This window comes from Harpia harpyja, chromosome 19 (assembly GCF_026419915.1).
Source record: "Harpia harpyja isolate bHarHar1 chromosome 19, bHarHar1 primary haplotype, whole genome shotgun sequence".
Lineage (NCBI taxonomy): Eukaryota > Metazoa > Chordata > Aves > Accipitriformes > Accipitridae > Harpia > Harpia harpyja.
Window position 1 is genome coordinate 5,816,007 of NC_068958.1, and position 21,316 is coordinate 5,837,322.

The 21,316-nt window shown below is 44.5% G+C and overlaps 2 protein-coding genes across 17 annotated transcripts in view; both read right to left on the minus strand.

Moving 5' to 3' along the window:
* Positions 1-1,475: 1,475 nt before the first annotated feature.
* POMT1 (protein O-mannosyltransferase 1) lies at positions 1,476-15,564 on the minus strand. 5 transcript variants are annotated; one of them, XM_052814803.1, is made up of 21 exons: positions 15,419-15,564; positions 14,608-14,731; positions 13,791-13,924; positions 13,400-13,506; positions 12,735-12,785; positions 12,234-12,380; positions 11,094-11,205; positions 10,288-10,353; positions 9,619-9,712; positions 9,030-9,185; positions 8,290-8,420; positions 7,941-8,036; positions 6,477-6,569; positions 5,356-5,452; positions 5,178-5,264; positions 4,528-4,654; positions 4,149-4,246; positions 3,514-3,627; positions 2,885-3,011; positions 2,033-2,210; positions 1,476-1,816 (listed from the first exon to the last, which is right to left on the minus strand). In XM_052814803.1, exons 2-21 carry the CDS (start codon positions 14,695-14,697, stop codon positions 1,642-1,644), a joined length of 2,280 nt encoding a protein of 759 aa, XP_052670763.1. In that variant the 5' UTR covers positions 14,698-14,731; positions 15,419-15,564; the 3' UTR covers positions 1,476-1,641. The 5 variants fall into 5 exon arrangements, with proteins under 5 accessions (XP_052670763.1, XP_052670764.1, XP_052670765.1 ...); XM_052814804.1 differs by having other exon boundaries at positions 15,380-15,542; XM_052814805.1 differs by lacking the exon at positions 6,477-6,569.
* Positions 15,565-15,912: 348 nt separating this feature from the next.
* The window catches only part of PRRC2B (proline rich coiled-coil 2B), a 64,219-nt gene continuing 58,815 nt past the window's right edge, over positions 15,913-21,316 (minus strand). For 11 of the 12 annotated variants that reach the window (XM_052815863.1, XM_052815861.1, XM_052815860.1 and 8 more), the window contains one exon: positions 15,913-20,855. In XM_052815863.1, coding sequence (XP_052671823.1) covers positions 20,715-20,855 — 141 coding nt within the window. In that variant the 3' untranslated portion in view covers positions 15,913-20,714. The remainder of the gene's footprint in view (positions 20,856-21,316) is intronic. The other variant, XR_008239425.1, reaches the window with a different exon arrangement.

Sequence of the window (21,316 nt, forward strand, 5' to 3'; positions counted from 1 at the left end):
TGTCATCCCTACAGTTTTTTCAACACTAGAAATCGGTAAAGGTTTGTTACCTAGTAGTGATCACCACAGTTCAGTGGTACATCTCTAATGCTGAGGAGAAAGCAGTTCACTATTTATTTCCCAACTGCTGCTGGGTGCTGTTTAGCTCAGGGTGACAGGCTTAGAGTATGAGCTACTGCACTGAAGCATTAGCTCTTGGGGCTGATTTAAGTAAGAGCAAAATAGTTGCTAAAACCTACTTTGAATGACTGTGGTGTTTGATCATACCTTCCTCTGGGGGCAGGGGAGTTCAAAGCAGCCTTGAATAGCATTTGTTAGAGCAGTAAGGAACGCTACAGTAAAAAGCACCCTGGCCTGTCTAGGACTGCTGTTCTTGGTCAGCTTTGAGCTGTACTGCAAGATGCTGCTGCAGCCACGTGGAGGGAAAAAAAAAAAAACCAAACCAAACGTGGCATAGGTACTATAAACTCTTGTTGAATATCTTTACAGAGCTACTATAAATTCCCCCCTGAGTGATACCAGTCCTTCACTTGCACCTTCTCCTACCCTCTGAATTCCTCTGCTGGTGCAGGCCAGGGTATGGGCTGTTACCTACAATATTTTTACCCTGAAGCCAAGTGTACAAATTAGAGCAGGCTTCTTTGTCAGCACTGTCAGTTCTACCTTGCTCAGAGCTCCTCTTCCTACAAGATTTGAGGTGTAACCCTGCAGCCTGGTAAATAAAACACTGCCATTGCTAGTAACAGGCCACAGGCTTCATATGAATGCCCCAGGGCCAAAGGATTCTTCTGGCTTTGGCTGACTTCTTGGCCTGCCTGAAGCTTTGTTTTAGCTTGTTTAGCTGTAACAACAATTTTTTAATGTCTATTTGTTTTATTTTTGCTTAGCTTCATAACAGTTATGGTCATGCCAAATGATTATACGTAGATAATAGTAACAACTCATTATTCTACGCAGAATGAACTATTTATAAACTTAGCTTAATACTGTAATGTAATGAAAGAGGGATGATAGCAGAGCATTGAAAGTGGGGGCAAATAATGCATTGTTGAGGAATATAGTCATGGGAAGATGCTGAAGACTGCAGGGCCAGTTACTGGTTGTTAAAGATGTGTAAGCTTTAGAACAAGGAAAACCCAGTTTTTAGGAGTAACAAAGAAAACGGAGAAAAGTATCTCTTATGCTGGAGAGTATCCATTTATAGGAACTTGTAATATGGAATTGCAGACCAAGGTGCTAGGAAACATAAAATAGCCCTGAGTGCAACGTAGTGCAAGAAGGTAGAAACCATCAACATCATACTCCCAGGAAAGAGGAAGAAGAATCCCTTGCAGCATGCTCTTCCCTGCAAAGGACCTAGGATGCTGTTGACTGAAGTCAGCAACCTTCAGAGCCTGAGGGGTAGCGGAAGGGTGAATGTAACAGGGGTAGAAACTGGGAATTGTGCTCATAACAGCTATATTACTGTTGAGACCTTTTCTGTAACAGTATTCTTTTATTTTCTTTTCCTGTAATAATCAGATCTGGACTACTATCAATTATTTGATCAGACTGTTAAGATTTCAGTTATACTAACAATAAATTCTTGGCTTTGCATAAAAGGCGTTTCAAGGCGTTTGGCCTGTAACAAGATTGTAGTTGTCACTGTTTTCGGATAAGGATGTTCCAGCTGTCCTTCCAGCGCAAGTCCTTGAGTTCAGTAACAGACAGCGAGGGTTCCCCATAGGTCACAGGGCGAAATGTGCAATAGACAAAGTAGACTGAAGAGAACCAGGCTACGATCAATGCACTGAACATGCTCTTGAGAAGCAGAGATCTGGGATGAGAGAAGGAAAGAGCAGTCAAGTTACATCAGCGCTGGCCAAACGCTTAATCCAAAAGAAAGACCTACATATGGCCTATTGTCTCTAAAGGCAAATGACAAAGTATGGCCACTGCTGGAAAAATCACTGCAGCCGCTTGCCAAGGTGACAAGCCTGGAGAAAAGAACTGTGTCACTTCTCTTGTCTATCTATCTGTTAAAACCAAATACCTGCAGAGATGATCACTCAGATGCTGTAATACGATGGGAATCAGGAGAATCTGGAATGTGAGGGCAGGCAGGTAGTGGTACAGGAAAAGTGTTTTCTCCATCAGGAAGAAGGGCAGGTAATTCACAGCCCAGCCTCCAACACAGATCCCCCCGGCTGATACCCAGAGCTGCCATGCATCTGCAGGAGACAGGAGATACCTCAAAGCACAGTCCCTGGAAACCTAAAGTCTCTAGAAGGTTGCCTACTGTCACAGTTTGTTTTTTCCCCACTCTACAGTTTGTGCTAATACAACCTTTAACTTAACCACACTCAACTGAGGGGAAATGGTTACATTTTGTCATGCTTTTATGAAGTACCCATCAAGACAGATTACTGCCAATATGAAGCAGCTTCACAGCATGACAACAAAATGTACTGCCAGAAAGGTCAACACAAAACTGCCCAGCCACATGGAGGAGACAGTACCTTGCTTGGAATGAACACATCTAAAATAAACCCTTCCCCACACAGCCAGTATCTACCTCCTTTAAATCATCACAAAAGGGCTCAGTAGAATCCAAATCTGGGGCCTGGACATTTCTTACATCCAAATAAATACTATGCTGGCTACTATACTGTCTCATGAGGTGGTGGTCATATTGCGATAACCATAATCAGGCTCTTCATGGGCTACTCTGAATGTCTGTGTGTCCCTAATAAAAATTTCAGGGTTGGGGGCAGGAAAAAATGCTAGCATAGCCAAGCACATAGTTGCAAAATCGTGGCTTTGGGGCCATTAAAGAGTAGCTGGACAAGCGACCCTCCTCCGCCCCCCCCCCCCCTTGACACACAAATACACAATGGAATCAGACCTTCAGGCATGTCGTAAATCTTTCTCCTTCTGCGGACCAAGTACCACAGGGACAGACACGTGTAGACCAGAGCAGCAATGTTAGCTGAAGCCCAGGTGACAACATTCCCAAGGAGGTGGATCTGGGCCTGAAGGACAGAAGATGGTCTAAGCCAGAAGCAGGAACATGCTGCAGTACTTTTAGGTAAGTTTAAGTATTACCTACACATACTTGCTAAATTAAAAGTAGTCGGAACGTGCCTGGCTAGTAACCTGATCTTTCCTGGAACAAAGCTAGTTGATAAACTTTGCTGCTTTAACTCTCTTTTGCAATGTAAGGCATTTAGAAGATGCTATTGGAGATTAACTCATCTTCTAAATGAAATCAATAATGGAAACTATTCAACTGCAGTTTTCCTTTACAAAAAAAAAAAAAAAAGCAAGACATTTAATTAAAAGCAACTACTGTCAAAGCTGTATCACATGCCAAACAAAACCCCCAACCCTCAGGGAAAATAATATTCTTAATACAGGAAAAGTCCATCCTGCAGCAGCTCCTTGGCTGGAACTGCAGCTCTGCTCTCACTCACACCTGAACTGAAGTCTGCTTTCTTCACCAGGTTCATGTTTACTTCCACCTCTCGTACTTACACCAGAGGTTGGGTGGAGCCAGTAGGCAATATTTGTGTCCATTGTGATCCAGTCAAGAGCAGAGGAGCTGTACTTATGTTCTGTGTCTTCATTTTTTAATGTGAGTATTTTCCACTACGATAAAAGTAAACAGAAGGCTTTCAGAATTGGAACAATGAGCGGGATAGCAGGCGTGGGTGAACAGCTCCAGGTGTAAGATGTTAAGTTCTTAACCTGGGAGTGGAGAAAGATTTTGCACATCTCCTACGGGATACTGATCAATACAATGATTTTATTTTGTTCTTATATAATGCACTTACTTTCCTTAGTGGATTTCTACAATGTTAGTAAGGGGCATCAACACTACCGACTGTGTATACAACACATTACAGTTCAGTTTCAGACAGCTTCTGGGTTCCCAGCTGATCTTCCTTCCCCTTCTTTTTTTACACAATCACTTCAGTATTCATTGCTGAATAGCATAGGTCTCTAATGCCCTTCTAAGTGCATTCAGAAATATTTTTTTTCAGTGAGGAAGCCAAACTACTCTACCAGCAAGGAATAAACAGTGAATCTTCAGGCTCACAGTTTGGAGAAATGCTCGGGTTCCTGCTCTGCAGCAGAAGGAAAAATGAAGGGAACACCAAGACACTCACCTGCAATTCCGTGAACTTTGCCATGAAGCTGAGGTTTTTACTTATGTCCATCTGTGTGGGAGAGTGGAGTTCCACTTCCCTCTCTTTTTGCTCTTGGCCTGGAAGAAAACAGCATAGCTCAGAAATAACCACATAACAGATAGAAAGCTAGAAAGGGGAGAGAGCACATATGATACAGCCCTGGCTCCTCACACTCCCGGGAGCCCGTCTCCAATACACAGTCCAACTGCAAGCGCATTCTAAGGGGATTTGTAAGGACTCTGACATCATGATAGAGCCAGAGCCTGCTGAACACACATACACGCAATACCACCTTCCCATCAACATGAAGCCTCCCCCAGTCACAGAAATCTGCTTCGAGAACATGGCTGAGACGTACTTTTCCCATATCTGTGCTCTTCCACATTCCACACCATGCTTTGGTGGTAGCCTTTGGACAGCTTCTCTCCAACCACCTCCAGCTGCCGGTATCCCCACTCAGGTAAAGATGCTCCACTGAGCTGAAAGTGAAAGATGACTGTAAACTTACAGTCCTGCCAATCTGAATTTCAGGATGGAAGTTCCTAGGCCCTGCCTGAGCAGTGGATGACAGCAAGGGACTATTAGAAAGTATGTGAAGAGTCACCATGCAATAGTGTCTCAACAAATGCTACAGCCATAAAGTCAGTGATTCTGGTAAACTCTGTGAAGAGATCCTTAACTATTCCAGCCGCTGCCACATACTACACACAGATTCAGCATCAATTTCTGAGGCTGTATCTAAACCCCAGTTGTGTACAGTGGTCACAACCTCCTGAGAAGCAGGACAGCTGTGCATGCTGAAAAGGAATGAAGTACGAGTATGACTACCTGAAACACATGCTGCTCTTTCATCACATTGAGCAAGTTTATTGTTTCATTTTATTTACCAATTTGGTTGTTTTAGTGGTTTAGGTATTTTGGAGCAGAGAGATTAGTAGTTTATGAGATTACAAGAACTGCATAGAGAAAAAGCTATAGGCAAATAAACATAAATCCACTTGCCTTTAGCACTGCAGAGGTGTTCACGTGAACAAACCTCACTTCTGACAGAATTGTCTTCCACACATCTGTGTCAGACTCCCGATTTACAATTTCCTACAACAGAAAGATGTCTTTTGATCGTCATGTTGTCTCAGCTGTTTCTGCTGGAACATGATGAGCTCCTCCCTTCCTTTTGACCACTCACCACTCTCCAGAGGTTCTGTGCTGGCATGGAGATGTTATAATCAATATAGCAGGAAACTTCTTGGGAGTGGGGGCTAAGAGGGGCAGCAACATCATGCCTAGAAGACAAGTAAAGTAAGATCCTCCAACACCATTTCCCAAATTAATATAAAAAGCAAACCCATAAAGGTATTGAATTGTCTTACAGATTCAGTAATAAAGCAAAAAGTAACTCATTTATACAGATTGCACTGTTTACTCTGAAAGAGAACACTCCCCACTACCAAGAGCTGCCAGGAACAGGCTCAGAGGAAGCCAATACAGATGCCTGCTATGCCCGGCTGAAGAACAAGCACTGATTGTGACAAACAGAGATGCTGTTCACTGGGGTTCCCAATAATGAACAAATTAGGTTTGGAAGGCACATAGCAAAAACCCAAGCTCAGAACAACCCCCTTCCCAATCTGAGTGATATTCAAATACACGCAGACACCCTTTGGGAAGCAGTCAGGAGGCAATTTCATACTGCAGTCTTTGCAAAACAGGCAAGAATCCGTGGCAATCAGCCACAGCACACCGGATTCTCCACCACAACTTCCTAACTTCCAGAGCACATCCTTCACGCAGGAGTATGCCATCAAAGTCAGTGGAGTTGATGTTGGGTTAACAGTCACACAAAATACTAAGTATCTGCATCTGCCTGGAGCGGAGGCAGTGAAGGGGCAAGGATGAAGACTCACCAAGGGGACTATATATTTAGGAATCTACAGAACTACCACGAAACGTGAACATGGGTGAAACCACCACTAGCCCCTCTAAAGGCCGCTAGTAGAGAAGACCAGAAACAGCTAGCAGCCACTGAACAGTTTGTGATTAGTATCAAATCCCACTGCCAAGTCAACTGCAGAAAAAAAAATAAGCATACAGCATCCTTTCTCTGGGCCACGGGGATGGCTTATGTAACAAACCACATGAGGTCCCTCCTAGCCCCACTGTTTTAAGAATCCATGAGTAACAGGCAGCTTATGGCATATCTGAATGCAAGGGTCACTGCGTTTCAACCCCAGAATAGTTATTCTGAGATACAACAAAGCAGAATGAGCCAGCAGGCTTGGCAGAGCAGAGGATGAGGAAAGGACTTACGTGTTGAGGTACCGAGTCGTGATGCCATGGACCAGCTGCACGATGTGTCCGTGCCTGACAGGACGAGGTGGGTTACTCACCACCAGCTGCTGCCTGGCGGAGTGACACCCAAGAGGAAGTGGTTACATTCTTCTTTATATATAATGCAACCTTGTCATGACCAAACTGCTAGGTCAAGAAGCTGCAGGCAGGGACAGATATTTCGCCAGTAAGATGAGAAATTAAAGCAATCTATAGATTGTACCAGAATGGAAACAAAGCTCATCACGGCAAAGGTGAGTTAAGGGCAGAATGACTCAGAGAACTGGTAATGGGATACCGACACCCCAGCCGTTAGGTCAGTGGTCTGAATCCAGGTCAGTTGGGAGCAAGTTCAGATTATTCCCACCACACAGCTGTTTGGTGGCTTCTATGAAATGAGTAAGTGCTTCAGTGAGGTCTGACAGGTGTTCGTGTTACAACTGATGTCACTTTTGGCAGAATTGTAAGAGAGATCAGTGGCTACCTCCATCATGAAGACCAAACTCTCATCTTGCTTCTGGACAGGGCGAAGGAGTGCTTTGGCAAGGGGGAACGCTGCAGTTCACCTGACTGCTGCCTGTACTTTCCTGTTCTATAGAAGGACTTCACATCCCCCAGGGCTCATAGGAGTCTTGGGTGTGAAGAATTTTAAGAAGATGCTGGGTTTCTGTGGTTCTGGTAGAGTCCGTACTTGACAGGTTTGCACTATGGACAAACTTTCCCAATGTGGATATAATTTATAATGGCACATAGTCCTTTTATACAGTTCCCAGAGCAACGTAAGAAACTTACAAAAGCAACTTTTTGATCAGTATGAAATGGTATTACACAAGGGCTTTTACTGGCAAACTACAAGAACAAAGAGTCCTGCTCTCCACTGACAGTTACAATGGCAAAACACTTCAGCACAAACCAGGCCTCTCAGGCACAGGCACCCACTTGGAATTCCTCCCAATGTGGCAGATTCTACAGTTCATCCCACACTTTAAATACAAAGAAATACTCACTCTGCAAAAGTGATTTCTACTCTCTTCTGAGACTCATTCAAGTTTGATAAAACTCATCAAGGCACTCTAATGCCAAGGCTCACACACTTCAAAAAGCAAAACTTCCCTTTCATGCAAAGCACCTGAAAAGTTCCCACCGGTCTCATGAGTCTTTAAAGTTCCCCTTGTGCACAGCACAGCCCACGTTCTGGCAGGAGCAGTTCAGAGAGAATTTCAGAGTCTTCAATAATGCTTTTACCATATTGAGGAGGACTGTGCAAAGAGCCACCCTTATCAACTCTGCAGTTGAAATTACTTGCTCAGGATCACACATGGCCTCTACGCCCATAAGCAGAGAATAGTTATGTCCAATCCAAGCTATGCCCTGGTTAGGTTTTGGAAGCATATAGAAGCTATGCTTACAGCAGCTTGGCATTTAAGTGTCCTGCATACTCACATTCCTGGATCTTTGACAATCCACCAGTTGTTCACATCCTTGAAGGGATAGCAGGTCACCTGCTGTTGATGGGAACTACCTCGTCCATTCTCATACCTGTACAGAGGGTTAAAAAAACCCACAGATGTGTAACAGTACATTTCTGTGCTCAACAGAGTCACAGCAATACAAACCAGCACCAGATCACTGGCTCCATTCCTACAGAGCACAGAGAATCTGTACATCTGCAGTGTGCTCTGAAGGATTAATGAAGAGATTGCCAGGACCCAAACTGAGCTACTTGGACTGGCAGGTGAAGAACCAGAGCATACTTTTATCCTAACAATACAGACCCAACCAGACTCCTCACCTGATGGGGTAAGTATTCGTGTGAGAATGGAGCCAACACTGCATGGGCTTGCCCAACACGTTCCGCAGAGTAATCTGAGAGCCATAGGCCACCTCTAAGGGCTGACCCTGAGTGATTCGAGCCAGCCCACCCTGAGAAGCATAATGACAGGATAAGTGGAAAGAAGAAGAAACAACCCAGAGGCTGTTTAAATTCTATTAAGAGTCACCTGTCACTTTAACATAGCAGTATCTTAGCACAATGCTGTCTCATTTGGTTGTATCTACAAAAATCAAGTCTTGCAGCGCCATACTCAGCAGATAGTAAATACACCAGCACCTGAAAGACTACAGGGTCTTAGGGAATATCCCTAAAGCCATGCTGCTCTAAAAGACAGACTAAGCACTCTTCTACAGAAAATCATACTGTCATCCTGTAGCCTACAACATCATCACTTAAGAGGTCAGTCTGTGTCTACTTATGCAGAGTTTCCTGTAGGAAGGGACAAATCTTGAGCAGAAGAGTGAACACATTGTGCTTGGTTCACTGGGAAAAGCTTTTCATCTGTTATTAGGACTTCAGTCATTATTGCTTCATCTTAAAACAGTACTACAGCAGCAAAGCAGTTAAATGACATAAAAGGAACAAATAAGCAGGATCAAAGGAACAAGACTGCACACCTTTCTTCTAACAGTGAACACAAGAGAGATTTCCCCCTCTTCTCCCCTAATAAACTAGTTTCATGACCACATTTCCTTTACCTCTAAGCTGGCTTGGAAAGCACTTGTCATAATCTGGTCATGAGGCCCAGAGCGATACAGCAAAGTCAAGTGAACATAGAAGAAGGACAGGTACATTGCCACCGGGATGATGATGAGGGCCAGTCCCCTAGCTAGAAAATGGCACATCAAGGAAACCTAGAAGAACACAGAGAACTCACTGGTTTCGTGCTCCAGATATTAAAAATATTAAAAATACTAAAATACCAGTGCACTTGGCTTGTTTTGTTTCTTAAGTTTCCCCAACCACCCTCATTCAGCTATAACTTCATGGACAGCTGGATAACTTCCACTGAGGATGTGAACTGCAGCTAGCAGGAGGTATGTGAAACAGTATTCGTTTTGAGCGGCAAATCACCAAGACATGGATAAGAGCAGAAAAGCCAGTCACACACCCAGCAACTGAGCTGGGAAACTGTTCTATGACAGGAGGGTTTGCAGACTATGGCAAGGAATTTTAGTACAAAACCCAGCTACAGACAGCACTGTTATCTGTGGGCTTGCAAGGCTCCTGACTGGCTCCTGTACTGAAAAGTTACACTTAATACATTTTGCGTGTTGTGCTACCTACGTTTGACAAGTTCTGGTCGCCTATCATGTGCCAGAAGTGGAGTCCTGCGATGGCCAAGAGCAGCATATAGGTAAACAGGCCCATGTATTTCACTCTGAGAAGAAAGTGCATAAAAAATGAACACGGTTAAAAACTACACAACTACCTAATACAAGACATAAACATTCAAACTTTCTCTTGAACAGGATGCATTAACGTCCAAGGACTTAAATCCATGACAAGTTTGGTACAACCACATAAATAAACCTCAAGGCTTTGACACCAGAAGGTATCATTTGTTTGCCAATTACATTAAATAACCGCAGTGACAGAGAACCTTCTTGATAACAGGCTGGCAGATCACAAAGCACGGAGTCCCTAAATTCAGACTTACTGAAGCTTGAGGCAACTAGGAGGGAGGGGTGAAATGCAGATGCTAATTTATAACATAAAGCCATCTCTTAGAAATACATTTTGTTCTTCCCAGGACAGTATCCTCTAATGCCTGGTATTGCCCACTGTGAATTGACATCCTCTCTATAGAAACAATCTAACTCATTAAAAAGTCATGAAGATGTCTGCTCAGAACAGCACCAAGAATCAGTCTTGAAAATCCAAAGCCCCACTGATACCTCAGATGGCAGGCAGGAAAGTGAGCTTACTAAACCAGAGTAAGACGTCATCACTTACCCAACTGCACAAGAACAAGCTCCTCCAGTCAACAGAAGCCAAAACCACCAGCTTCCAGAGAAGGAACTTAAATAAAAGGACAAAGGAAAGGATGTTAGGGTGAGATCTGGGCACCTTCTTAGGATCCTGAATGTAGGTAATTTAACTTCAAAAAAACTTGCAGGACTCCACTATTCCTTATCCCATTCAGAGGTACCTCATTCTGAACCTCCCATGCCACCAACTCTCAGCCCTGACCTACAGGGTGTTGTTAAACGTACTTCTCTGTATCCTGAAAAGCAAAACTGAATGCTACCTGCCTCCTGATACCACAGATAAAAGCAATGTATTAAATCATTTGCTGGGCTCAGTTTAAAGATAATTTTACTTTACGAAAGATTACTTTATCCTCTGCAAGGATCAGAGAACATGTGAAGTCACAAGAAAAGAGCCAAAGATCTCTAAATTCAGTGCCTGTAAACAGTAACAAAGGAGCATTAAGCGACCTGTTATCATCAGTGTTTCTGTGCACAGAAGGAAACCTTCCAATAAAAAATCTGGGTTGGCAAAGGAGTGCTCCCACGGGATTTTATTTTTATTGTAAAATAAAAAGACAACCGTGCTACCAGTTAAAACAGTCTTTAACACCTCTCAGAAAAGAAAACTTCTGGGGCAGGCATAGGAGAGGTCAAAGCGCTGGATTTTACAGACAGATGAAGTGAGCTGCAGAACAGTGAAGTGACTTACAGAAAAAAACCACACAGCCTGTGACAAAAAAAGAGTCACCACAAGAATATCCAAAAGGATGGGAGACAATCCAGCTTTACCTGTGCCTTTGCAAATTGTAGAACTTCAGGTAGGACAAAACTGCGAGTAGGATAAAGAAAATCAATACTGATTCCAGGAGCATGAACCTTGACTGAGTGATCAAAGAGTTCTCTGTTGGAAAAGAGAAAGACACAAAATTAGAGAACCTTATCTACAGGCAAGTGCTACCTCAGACAATCGCATCATTATCCAACAGAAGGACCTGCCCATTTAAGGACAGCCAGTTCATTTGCAATCTTACTGGCTGTAATAAGGGAGGTGTTGGGTTTAAAGGGACAAAAACCTTCCAGCAGGAGCAAAGTACATGGCCGTAACTGTCTCCAAGGACAAAGAGGTGGGCAAGTAGTAAAGTCTGGCAGGAGGCAGATAAAGGTGCTGTGCCTGCCTACAAAGGCAATGAAAATCACTGCTGGGAAATGCAGGGAGGTGGTTCTCAAGGCAAACAGTCAAGGCAGTGACCCCAGCAGGCAATGAGCATGATGACAAATCTTCAAGAAAGGGAGCTGCAATGAGCTGCTTTGTGCAGGGTTCCCTGAGCCAGAATCAGAGCAGCCGGTAGCTAGGACAGGTTTCTCTTATCAGACTGCTAAAGGGCTGTTGAGAGGCTCTTTCCCTTTCAGGCAGCTGCCAGCAGACCCTCAGAGAAAAAAAACAACTGAGTTATACACACCAGAACAGTGTCAAATCATGGTGCTAAGGACACAGACTGCTTTGCTGCAGTTTGGAGATGAAGAAATTTGATGAGCTCTGACTGTAAGTAGGGTCGTCCTGCTGTTGAAAACCAGTATGTTGTAATTCACCCTGTAAACCTCTGAGGAAAAGAGTACAGGCCTCCTTGGATGCAAGAAACGTGGTTTTCTGTGAGGCTGTTGAGGCTGTCCACTTTGCTTAATAATGAAATGAACATGTACAAAGCCTCAGCCTAGAATGGCAGCCTGCTGCAGAACGGTAAGAATAGAGGGGATCGCAGAGGCTCAGCAGAGACTGATACAGGCCAGGGCTGAAAGTGGGCTCCGACGTGTTGTTTGAGTTCTGTGGGGAGATGCTACTCCAGCCTTTCATGCACCCTAAAAATTCACAAGGGGGAAAGGGACCCTTCTCCCCCTTTATGAAGAAGGGGGCCCAGGGAATAATCTTACCTAAGAGAATCAGAAGAGCAGCTCCAAGTGCAGCACAGTGGGAGAACTGCAGTTCTACCAAAATCTGGTATGCTAAAGGCACACAGAGAGCACCAGCCAGTGCTGGCAGGAGTCGCAAGGACCAAACAGGAACGTTCATGCTATATTCTGAAATAGGAGACAACAGTGATGCACAAATTTGGAAACTCTTAATTGCAGAGAAGATGGATCAATACAAAACTCCTTATGACTACAGCAAGTTGTTGAATCTAACTCCTACTCTTACTAATTTATTGTCCATCTTGTACTGCTTAAAATGGTCTAACTGATTTAAAAAATCTGTGCTATGGAATCACAGTGCCTTAAACTTCTGTTAGAGACCTGCAGAAGACTTTATTAAAGAGGCAAAGCGAAGGTGTCAGATAAAGCGTTATTTCCACTAGTCAGGCAAAAGGAATCTGTCAGCCACTGAAATACTGCTTGTTTTCTCAAAAGACGGAGACAGTTAAAATCAGCTCTTACCAGCTCCAATCCTGTTCCATAAGAAGTTTCCATCAAATCCTCCTAAGTAACCTACAACATAACATAAGCAACAATTCAAAATTTCCAGTCTCAAAACAAGTATAAACACTGGTGCTAAATTGGTCCTGGAACCATTTCCCAAACACATAGCTTTTCCATGCATGAAAGCCCTCTTTCCCAAAAGGGTCCTCTTTCGTACTGTTCTGCCTGCAGCAGTGCTTGATAATGTGCAGAGGCACAAAGAATATAAATTGGCAAAAACAGATTCTCAGTGACAAAGTTACATGTATATTTAATCTCTCCTTCCCATACAGACGCTTTTATGTTGTGTATATCTCAGCTACAGAAAGACACCCAGGCCTGAAAGCCTCCTTGTTGCCTACTATTTCTAGTCACTAGCAGTTCTAATCTTATCTTTCTCTTTATCCAAAGGATTGGATAACAATGAGGTAATGGATACATGGCTCCATCACCTCCCCAGTACTCATGCAACAGCCCCCTAACAATACTAAATAAGAGAAATCCTAATTCTCTCTACATCAGACTCTCTCAGCTGCCTTGTGTTCTTCCCCGGAGACAGGATCTGACAACTCATTTCTAACCAGCACTTTTCTCTTCCACAGCAACAGGCAATAGACACTTCCCAATTTCAGGAGATGCCCCACCTCCCAAAGCTAGCAGCATATGGCCAAAAGGTGGGCCGCTGTCATCCACGAAGAAGATCCTCTTCATGTAGAGCGAAACGAATTGGCCATAATAAACTTCATCAAAACTGAAACACAAGAGGCAGAAATATGTCAAATCTAACTGCAGGCTACAGGGATACTAAGAAAGAAAACACTGATTTGTTGGCAGAAAGCTAAGAATACAATGAAGCACAGTGGCTTTGCCCCTTTACCTTCCCCTCAGGAGTTTCTATTAGGGTAACACCATGAGCGTATTTACAGAGGCTGACATCAGGCAAGCTCTGTCCTTCCGCTCCTGCATTCTTACTCACAAATGTTTAAAAAACAAAAGTCTGTGTCATTCAAGTAGAAAATAAACTATTCTACTCACACTACAGCCCGTGGATAGGAAAGCCCCCAAAGACGGCTTATGAATCCCATCACAGTCAATGCCACGAGGTTCATATTTATCTCTGCAGTAACCACAACCGGCTTCTTCAGAAATCCCAACATCCTGTCAAAGGTCTGTCCAAACCTCCGAGAGAAACAGAGGAGAGCAGCAGTCACCCTTTTGCTCACAGCTAGCTGAAGATCATTTGACCGAAAGCATGCACCACTACTTTCTGCTACTAGCAGCTCATGGTAACTGATCTTCCAAAGTTCTCTTGCTTTCCACATTTATGTGTTTTCTGCTGTATCTACAGGAGTAACTGTAAAAATGAAGTTACTAAGCTAACACAGGTAACTTTTCATCTGCCCTGCTTCTACGTGAGTATGGTTCTCTGTCATCAATAGTAAGCTAGAAACTTTGCTTATTCTTACACTAGTTCTGGAGAAACACAATAGCTTAATTCGAGCCTATATTCCGCTTTGTGCTAAGCAAACCTCCCAGCCCAAATTCCAATGCTAGTGATAGGCAAACCACATGCTCAGGCACCAGGCTGCTCAGGTAGCTTTAAGAAAAAAAAAAAAAGTTACTTCCTCGCAAACTGAGCACATTTCTTGGCAGGGGCAGAGGGCAGAACCCGCAAACATCCTCCATCTTAAAAAGCTGGCTATTAGAGCACAGGTGTAGGTAGGTGCTGTAGGGCTCTAGCACAGCCTAGGGGGGAGCGCTGCAGAAAGCAGGACTGAACTCTACTCCTGTAGGCAGAACTGCTAAAAGCTAGGCCAGAAAATAGCAGGGAATCAGTGTTGTATCTCCTCACCTCAATACAGCTGAAAGTTACCGGAATAAATCCATCTGCATGGCTTTGATCAGGGGACAACAAAGCAAGATGCGAGCACATCACCACCATCAAGTGCGGTGCCACCCTCCTTGTTTCTCACTACCTACAAAACACAAGCGCTGCGTGTAACAGGCTCTTTAAGGAGCCCCTTGCAAAGCTGTGCTCTCCACCCGCACTGGGGACACCACACCACTGCCCCACCTGCAGGACCCAGGACAAGGGCAGGCCATCACACTGCCTCGCAGGCCCTGCAACCCCAAAGAGCACCCTGGTGGAGGGAATCCTGCTTCTCCCTGAGGTACAGGTAGGCCTTAAACCCTGGGGCTGGAGTGCAGCACTACCTCCCCCGCCAGACCTCATACACCTCCTCAGGGAACCATTAAGCCCTCTACCAGGCTTTGCATCCCCTTCCGTGAGCCTTATGAGAGGGTGGTCGGACCACTACCCCCCCCCCCCCCAGGCCCTGTTCCCCCCTTTGAGCTCTCTGAGGGGCAGCAGGACCACTGACCCCACACCCAGGCCTCACCCTTGAGGCCTGTAGGGTCTACAGGACCCACCAGCCACCCTGTAGCCCCCCCCTTCACCGTTTTTTGGGGCAGCACAGGACCACTAACCTGCCGCCAGGCCTCCCACCCTCCCCTCGAGGCTTATGGGAGCAGTAGGCCCACCAGCCACCCCCCCCACCAGGCCTCGTACCCCCCCCCCCCCCCACTCCTTGAGCCTCGGGGCGGGGGGGGGCAGCCCCACTAACCCCGCCATCAGGCCTCGCCCCACACCCCGTGAGCCTTACGGAGGTGAGGGGGGCCGCAGGACGACCACCAGTCCCCCCCGTGCCCCGGGGGAGGCGGCGGGACCGGGACCCCCGCGGCCCTGAGGAGATGGCGGCCCCCCCGCTCACCGGAGGGGGGGGGGCGTGGCGGGACCATCCCGCGCTCCACCCCCTGCCTCGCGGCGCCGGATGTGGCGTCAGACGCACGCAGCGCCATGAGGAAGAGGAAAGGGAAGAGCCCCGTCGCGTTGCCACAGCAACGGCGGCGTGTGGCGACCGGTCCGCGGCCCGCCCCGCCATGGCGGCCGTGAGAGCCCCCCCCTCATCGCCAGACACTCCTCCACCCTGCTCCGGGCCGCGACCCCAGCGCCACCCTCGGCCTGGCAGCTACCGCGGCCGAGGGGGCAGGAGCACGCCAGATGCTGTGTCCCCGCCGTGGCCACCGTCATTGGAGAAAAAAAGTAAAATATAGACACAGGTCTTTAACGAAAAGAACCAGACAAGGGACTTGGGAATTTGAGAAAAGCATAATCTGCTTTATTTTTTTTTTTTTTATTTAAATAAGGAGAATTCTTTCATATGGAAAGAGCTAATACAATCACATATTTGAAAGGAGAAACAATAGGTACTGAAACAAGGAAAAAGGGCAATAAAGAGTGTGCTGCAACTGGCCTGGTGATTCCGTGATTCGAGTTCCGGTCCAAGTAAAAGTTTCCAAAAAATATAAACAGGTTGCATGTTACACAATTATCCATCGTCTGCCCTTTCAAATATCTGGTCTACATGAAAAGACAAAGAGAGGAAAGGCCAAAAAAAATTTACTATACAGGTCATGAGGTTAAAAGCTTTAAGGAGTACAATATCCCCTTGAGAAACAACAAATGCAATTTATACAGAACCAGAGGAAGGATTCCAGCTAAGGACAATGCCTTGAGACATGCTAAAGGGTGAGCGCCTCACTGCTGCTGCTGTGATGCCCAGGGCAACGGTCAAGGTTGTGACTGTAGACATCTCGAGGAGTTGGGAAGAGCCATTAAACCCAAGGGGGGCATCTATGGCCACTAGGAAAATCTGGTGGTCTTCGGATTAAAACAAACAAACTAACCAAAACAAAACAAAACAATAAAAAAAAGGAGTTGGACTGCTGCTGCCTCTTCACAGTCAGCAGTTCCACTGCTTCGGCAAAATGCACCTTTTCCGTCGATGGGCCACAACTAAGTATCCTGATGCCTGTTGTAGATTCTTATTCACAAATGCATCTTTCTTACAAGGAAACTGGGCTGCTGTACCTCAGAAATAACCCATGCTACAAGGAATTAACCTGTGCTTAACCAGCCAGAAGCAAAACAGAAGGTTAACAAAATGCAACAGAACAAGACCTTGGCATGCAGTGGTGCTTGCTTGAAAGTGAATATAGTAGCCTGCCAAAAGGTGAGACATAGCAAAAATGCTAGGCTCATTTCTTAATATATATCCATAAATACACAGGAACCACAGGGCAGCTTGTAGCTTCGCAGCATTCTTGCAAGGAAACTGTTAAATGGAGTGCCTCTGCATGAACACAAACACGTATGGGAGTTCAATGGGCTGCAAACACATTCAGAGTTACTGACGACTGTACAGCTGTCACATGGCATAGCCAGGAGCGAATTATGGAAGATCAACAATAATACCTGTTGCACTGGTGACTGTGCTGCTTCCACTTGTCATTGAAAAATATACTGGCACACTTTTTTTTTTTTTCTTCTTCCTTTTTTTCCTCCTTAACTTCAATTTATTTAATTTTTAAAATTTTTTCTTTTTTTTTTTTAATTAAGAGCTAAAATCAGGCTGAACTGGAGAGGAAAGCAGCACTGAATGCAGCTGCTAGGCCATGAATCACTGCATCTAAGAGAACTAATTACACAATGTGCTTCAGACCTTCAGCTGAACAAAAAGCAGCAAAGTCAGCCTCTGAATATTTCTGCTTCACCCATTGTTGCTGAAAACATGGATTCCACCTCTCCCTCCCACTGCACCTTTCCAAGCAGAAGGAGCCTGCAATTTGGTAGCTGATTTCCAGTCAAAGCAAAAGCAACTCACAAAGGAATAAATCATTAGGGCCTGACCCTTCAGCAGTGGAGACAGCAAGCAGAAGTATTCCCCTATAAACCATATCCACATTCTATACATCTCCATTCTCCTCTTCCCCAAGCTGAATTTGTATCAGCGTACCAGCACCCTTGGCATTTCTGCACCTTGAGGATCAGAGGCTTTCCTTTTGACTCAAGAGCACCATAAACTGCACTAACCTTGTACTAGCTTTAAACAAACAAACAAAAATATATGCCAGAGAAGAAGGATATTGCACTGTAGAAATTTGGGCTCTAAAACTGCTTTCCATCACACAAAACTCCATTAAGTGAAAGAGAGTCTTGCCAACTGCAGCTGACAGTCACGCAAAGGTGAGGAATGGAATGAAGCTCACATGCATTTCTTGGCCTTTCCTGCACAGAATAATTCAGACATAATATATAAATAGAGCAGTGAAACAATTACTTTTTTCACCTAGACCTACAACATCAAATACGTATAAATAAATTCTAGTGTTTTATTCTGTTGGGGGAAGGAATGGAGAGGTTAAAAGAGAAAGAAGGGTGACCTTTTTCAACAGGAAGTACTGTAGTTCTGATGGCATTTACACCAGAGGGACTGCAATAACTTGTATCTAGCAATAACCCAGTTTCTCCAACACATTTGACCATTTTAAAGTCATATAGGTGGGAGGAAAGAGGTTAGTGTCTTTGTAAAGCTTAAGTAGTGTGTCTAGGGTAGGAAAGAGATGAGAAGAGGGGGGCTCGGATAAGTCTCTTTAGCCATTACAGTTAGATTCTGGGCTGGTATTAGCTAGGGCCAGCTGGGCAGAAGGATAATAAAGAAAAAAAACAGACAATTCTGTTGTTCATGATATTCCAAGGAAGAAAATAGAAAGGGGGAGGGGGGGTGGGATGACTTACTGGTGGAGCAATCTTTGGAAAATGTTGGGAGCAGGACTAGCAGATGAGGATGCAGGTCTGGGAGATGTCTGAAGGCTGCGGAAGTATATGTCGCTAAATCTCAAACCCTGTACTTTAAGGAGGACGCTAGAGAGATGCTGGCACACTCTGCTCTGAAGTTAAAAATCCATAAAACATGAGGGGAAAAAAAGAGGGGGGTTTTTTGCCTTTTTTTTTTTTTTTTTTTTTAAAGTACCATCCTATCCCTTTCCCTTCGGGTTCTCTGCCATGGTCAATGGGGACACCTGTGGAGAGGGGACATCACTATGTCTAAGTTAGTTTAGGTTTCTAAACTCTTTAAAGCTACTGTATAAAATTCTTATTTATACCTAGCTTAAAATTTCAAATGCATCCCTAAAAAGCTATGAAGGATCTTTCCTAGAAAGGGGGGAAAAAAGCAAACGAAGAAACAAGAACACCTTTCAGATCCCTTCCCAAATACATTCTTTGTTCAAAATTATCTTCTTTGGAACCACCAACAAATGACTTGCTGCCACCTAGCAGAGGCAGATGGCACAGCCAGTTAGCAAGCTATCATCTACTGCAGAAATGAAGTTTTCTTCCCCCACTTCAGAGTGACCAGCCTACTTTACATTTTGAAAGAGCTAAACAACACAAACCAAGTTAGCTGAAAGTAGTTGAGTTTACTTAAGACTACCGTCAGCTGAAGGACTCCAAGCACTTTCAGAACTTGTAAGTCCATCCTAAAAATCTACATACACACGCACACACACACGCACACACATAAACCAAAACCAAACCACCGAAGAAATAAAACCCAACCCCCTCCCACTGGGACCTTCCTTTCATAGATCATCAAATACTGGTGAGTAATTGTGAGGTGACAATACTGTGTACACATGATATGCAGCTGCATCAAAAGTAAAGAACCCTTCGCTGTTCATCTGGGGAAGGAGAGTAGAAGGATGATTCCAAACTGCCTCTGTAACCATGCGCTTCTGACACAAAAAAGGAGGTTCCAAGTGCTAAAACGGCGGTCTTGCAGAGGGGGTCCCTTACTGATGCATTTCTATGCAAATTTTACAAAAGGCCATGAGTCAGAGGAACAGAAAGCAAGACTTAGGGAAAAGGGAGCAGAGCAAAGCTTAGGAGAGCAGCCCCAAGGGATGAACACAATATAGAACAAGTCTCAGGAGACATGAAGAATTAGAGCGGCCAAGGTAGGGAGCATAAGAGAGAGCATCACAACTACAAAAAGTAGTCCATACAGACCCGTTGGCTCTAGCCAACTCTTCTGACCCATGTGCGGTGAGGAGAATTTTTCTTAACAGATTTTACATTTCATAAATCTATGATTTACATTTTGGTGTGTGTTTGGCAGTCACTAAAAAATCCCAAACCCACAAAAACAACCCCTAGATCCAGATGAGCTTGCAACAGAAATTTGGTGGGTTTTTTTCTTCCTTAAAACAAAAATGCCATATTTTGTTGTGCACAAGGCACCCCAAAGCTACAATTAGAGTGGTGCAAGTTTCAAGATTAATGCACTGATCTACTATATACCTTTAGTATACATTTACTTCTAACGCAAGCACTGCTTCTAGCTTAAAACAAAAATACTGAAAATTTAACGAATGCCATAACTGTCCTGGTTTTTCAAAACCAAATAATCTGAAAAGCTAAATCATCTGGGTAATATATACCCAAACAAACTCAATTTAGAAGAGTCATGATTCTCAACATAGCACAGAACCATATATAAAACTAAGCATAGTTTTGTCAGAACATAATTTTAGCTGAAGGGAATTCTTTTCTGGAAGGAATAAGGAAAGCAGAAAGAAGGGTGGGAAAAATGAGAGAACATATAAAAGTTCTGCTATAAACAAAGATATAGCTTTTTTTGTAAAAACCTCAGCTGCCTTTAAAATGAAAAACCTCAAACTAACCCCTCTCCCCCAGTTGCCACTCTGCTGAGACAGAAGTAGGGAAGGAGAAGGATGGGCTTTGCCAAGTGAGCAATCACAGCTACCTGTGGATGGAGCATGGCGGGGGGGGGGGGGGGGGGGGGGGGGGAATAAAAAAAAAAAATGGCTCGAGCCACTTCAAAGTCACATGGTTGGTTGGTTTTAAAGCAAGCAGGTCAATGTCATATCCACTGTTTCAAACTGCTTTGTTGGGAGAGGGGCTTGGATGATGTTGCTGTAGTCAGTCAATGTGGGGCAGGGAGTAGATCTGGTGAGATTTTCAGGAGATCCAGTGGCGTCCAGTCTAAGCTGCAGGGCCTCTCAGGCAGCAGGACCAGCTGGGCATCAGAGGTGTTCCTAGGCCTTGCTTTCCTCCACTTTGACTGCCTGAGGTTTGATTGCTCCTGTGCGCACTGGCTTCATCTGGTTTGTGGAGGCTGTTTCTTGCAGCTTTACTGCTCCCAAATTGGCTTTATTTTCATCCACCCGCTGCTTTGCCTTTTGACATATAAAACCAAAGCATTAGCTAGTGCAGAGACCTCTAGGCAGATACAAAAATACAAACTGTGACCATCATTCATGCAAGACATCAAATCTGCTCCAAAAATCAGGTATTTCTTCTGTTCTATCACACTTTGCTGTCCTAAAACACCTAACCTGTAATAAGGATCTTGAAGTGTCTCACATGTCTAGCAATGCAAATGACCGATAAAAACTCAACAACAAACACCACAGACACTGTAAAACAGGTAATCCTCTAACCTCTCCTGACTTTCAAATCACACAGCATTACTCTTGGGAGTCAGAACACCCACCTACCCACTCTCCCCGCAGAGAAAATAACAGCTCCCACATACAGCGTCAGCACACAGGCCTTTCTGCCACTCTCTCAAGTCCATGGCACAAGCATGACAGTATAGAAGAGCAGATACTGTTGGGTCAAACAAAGTACTGATGCA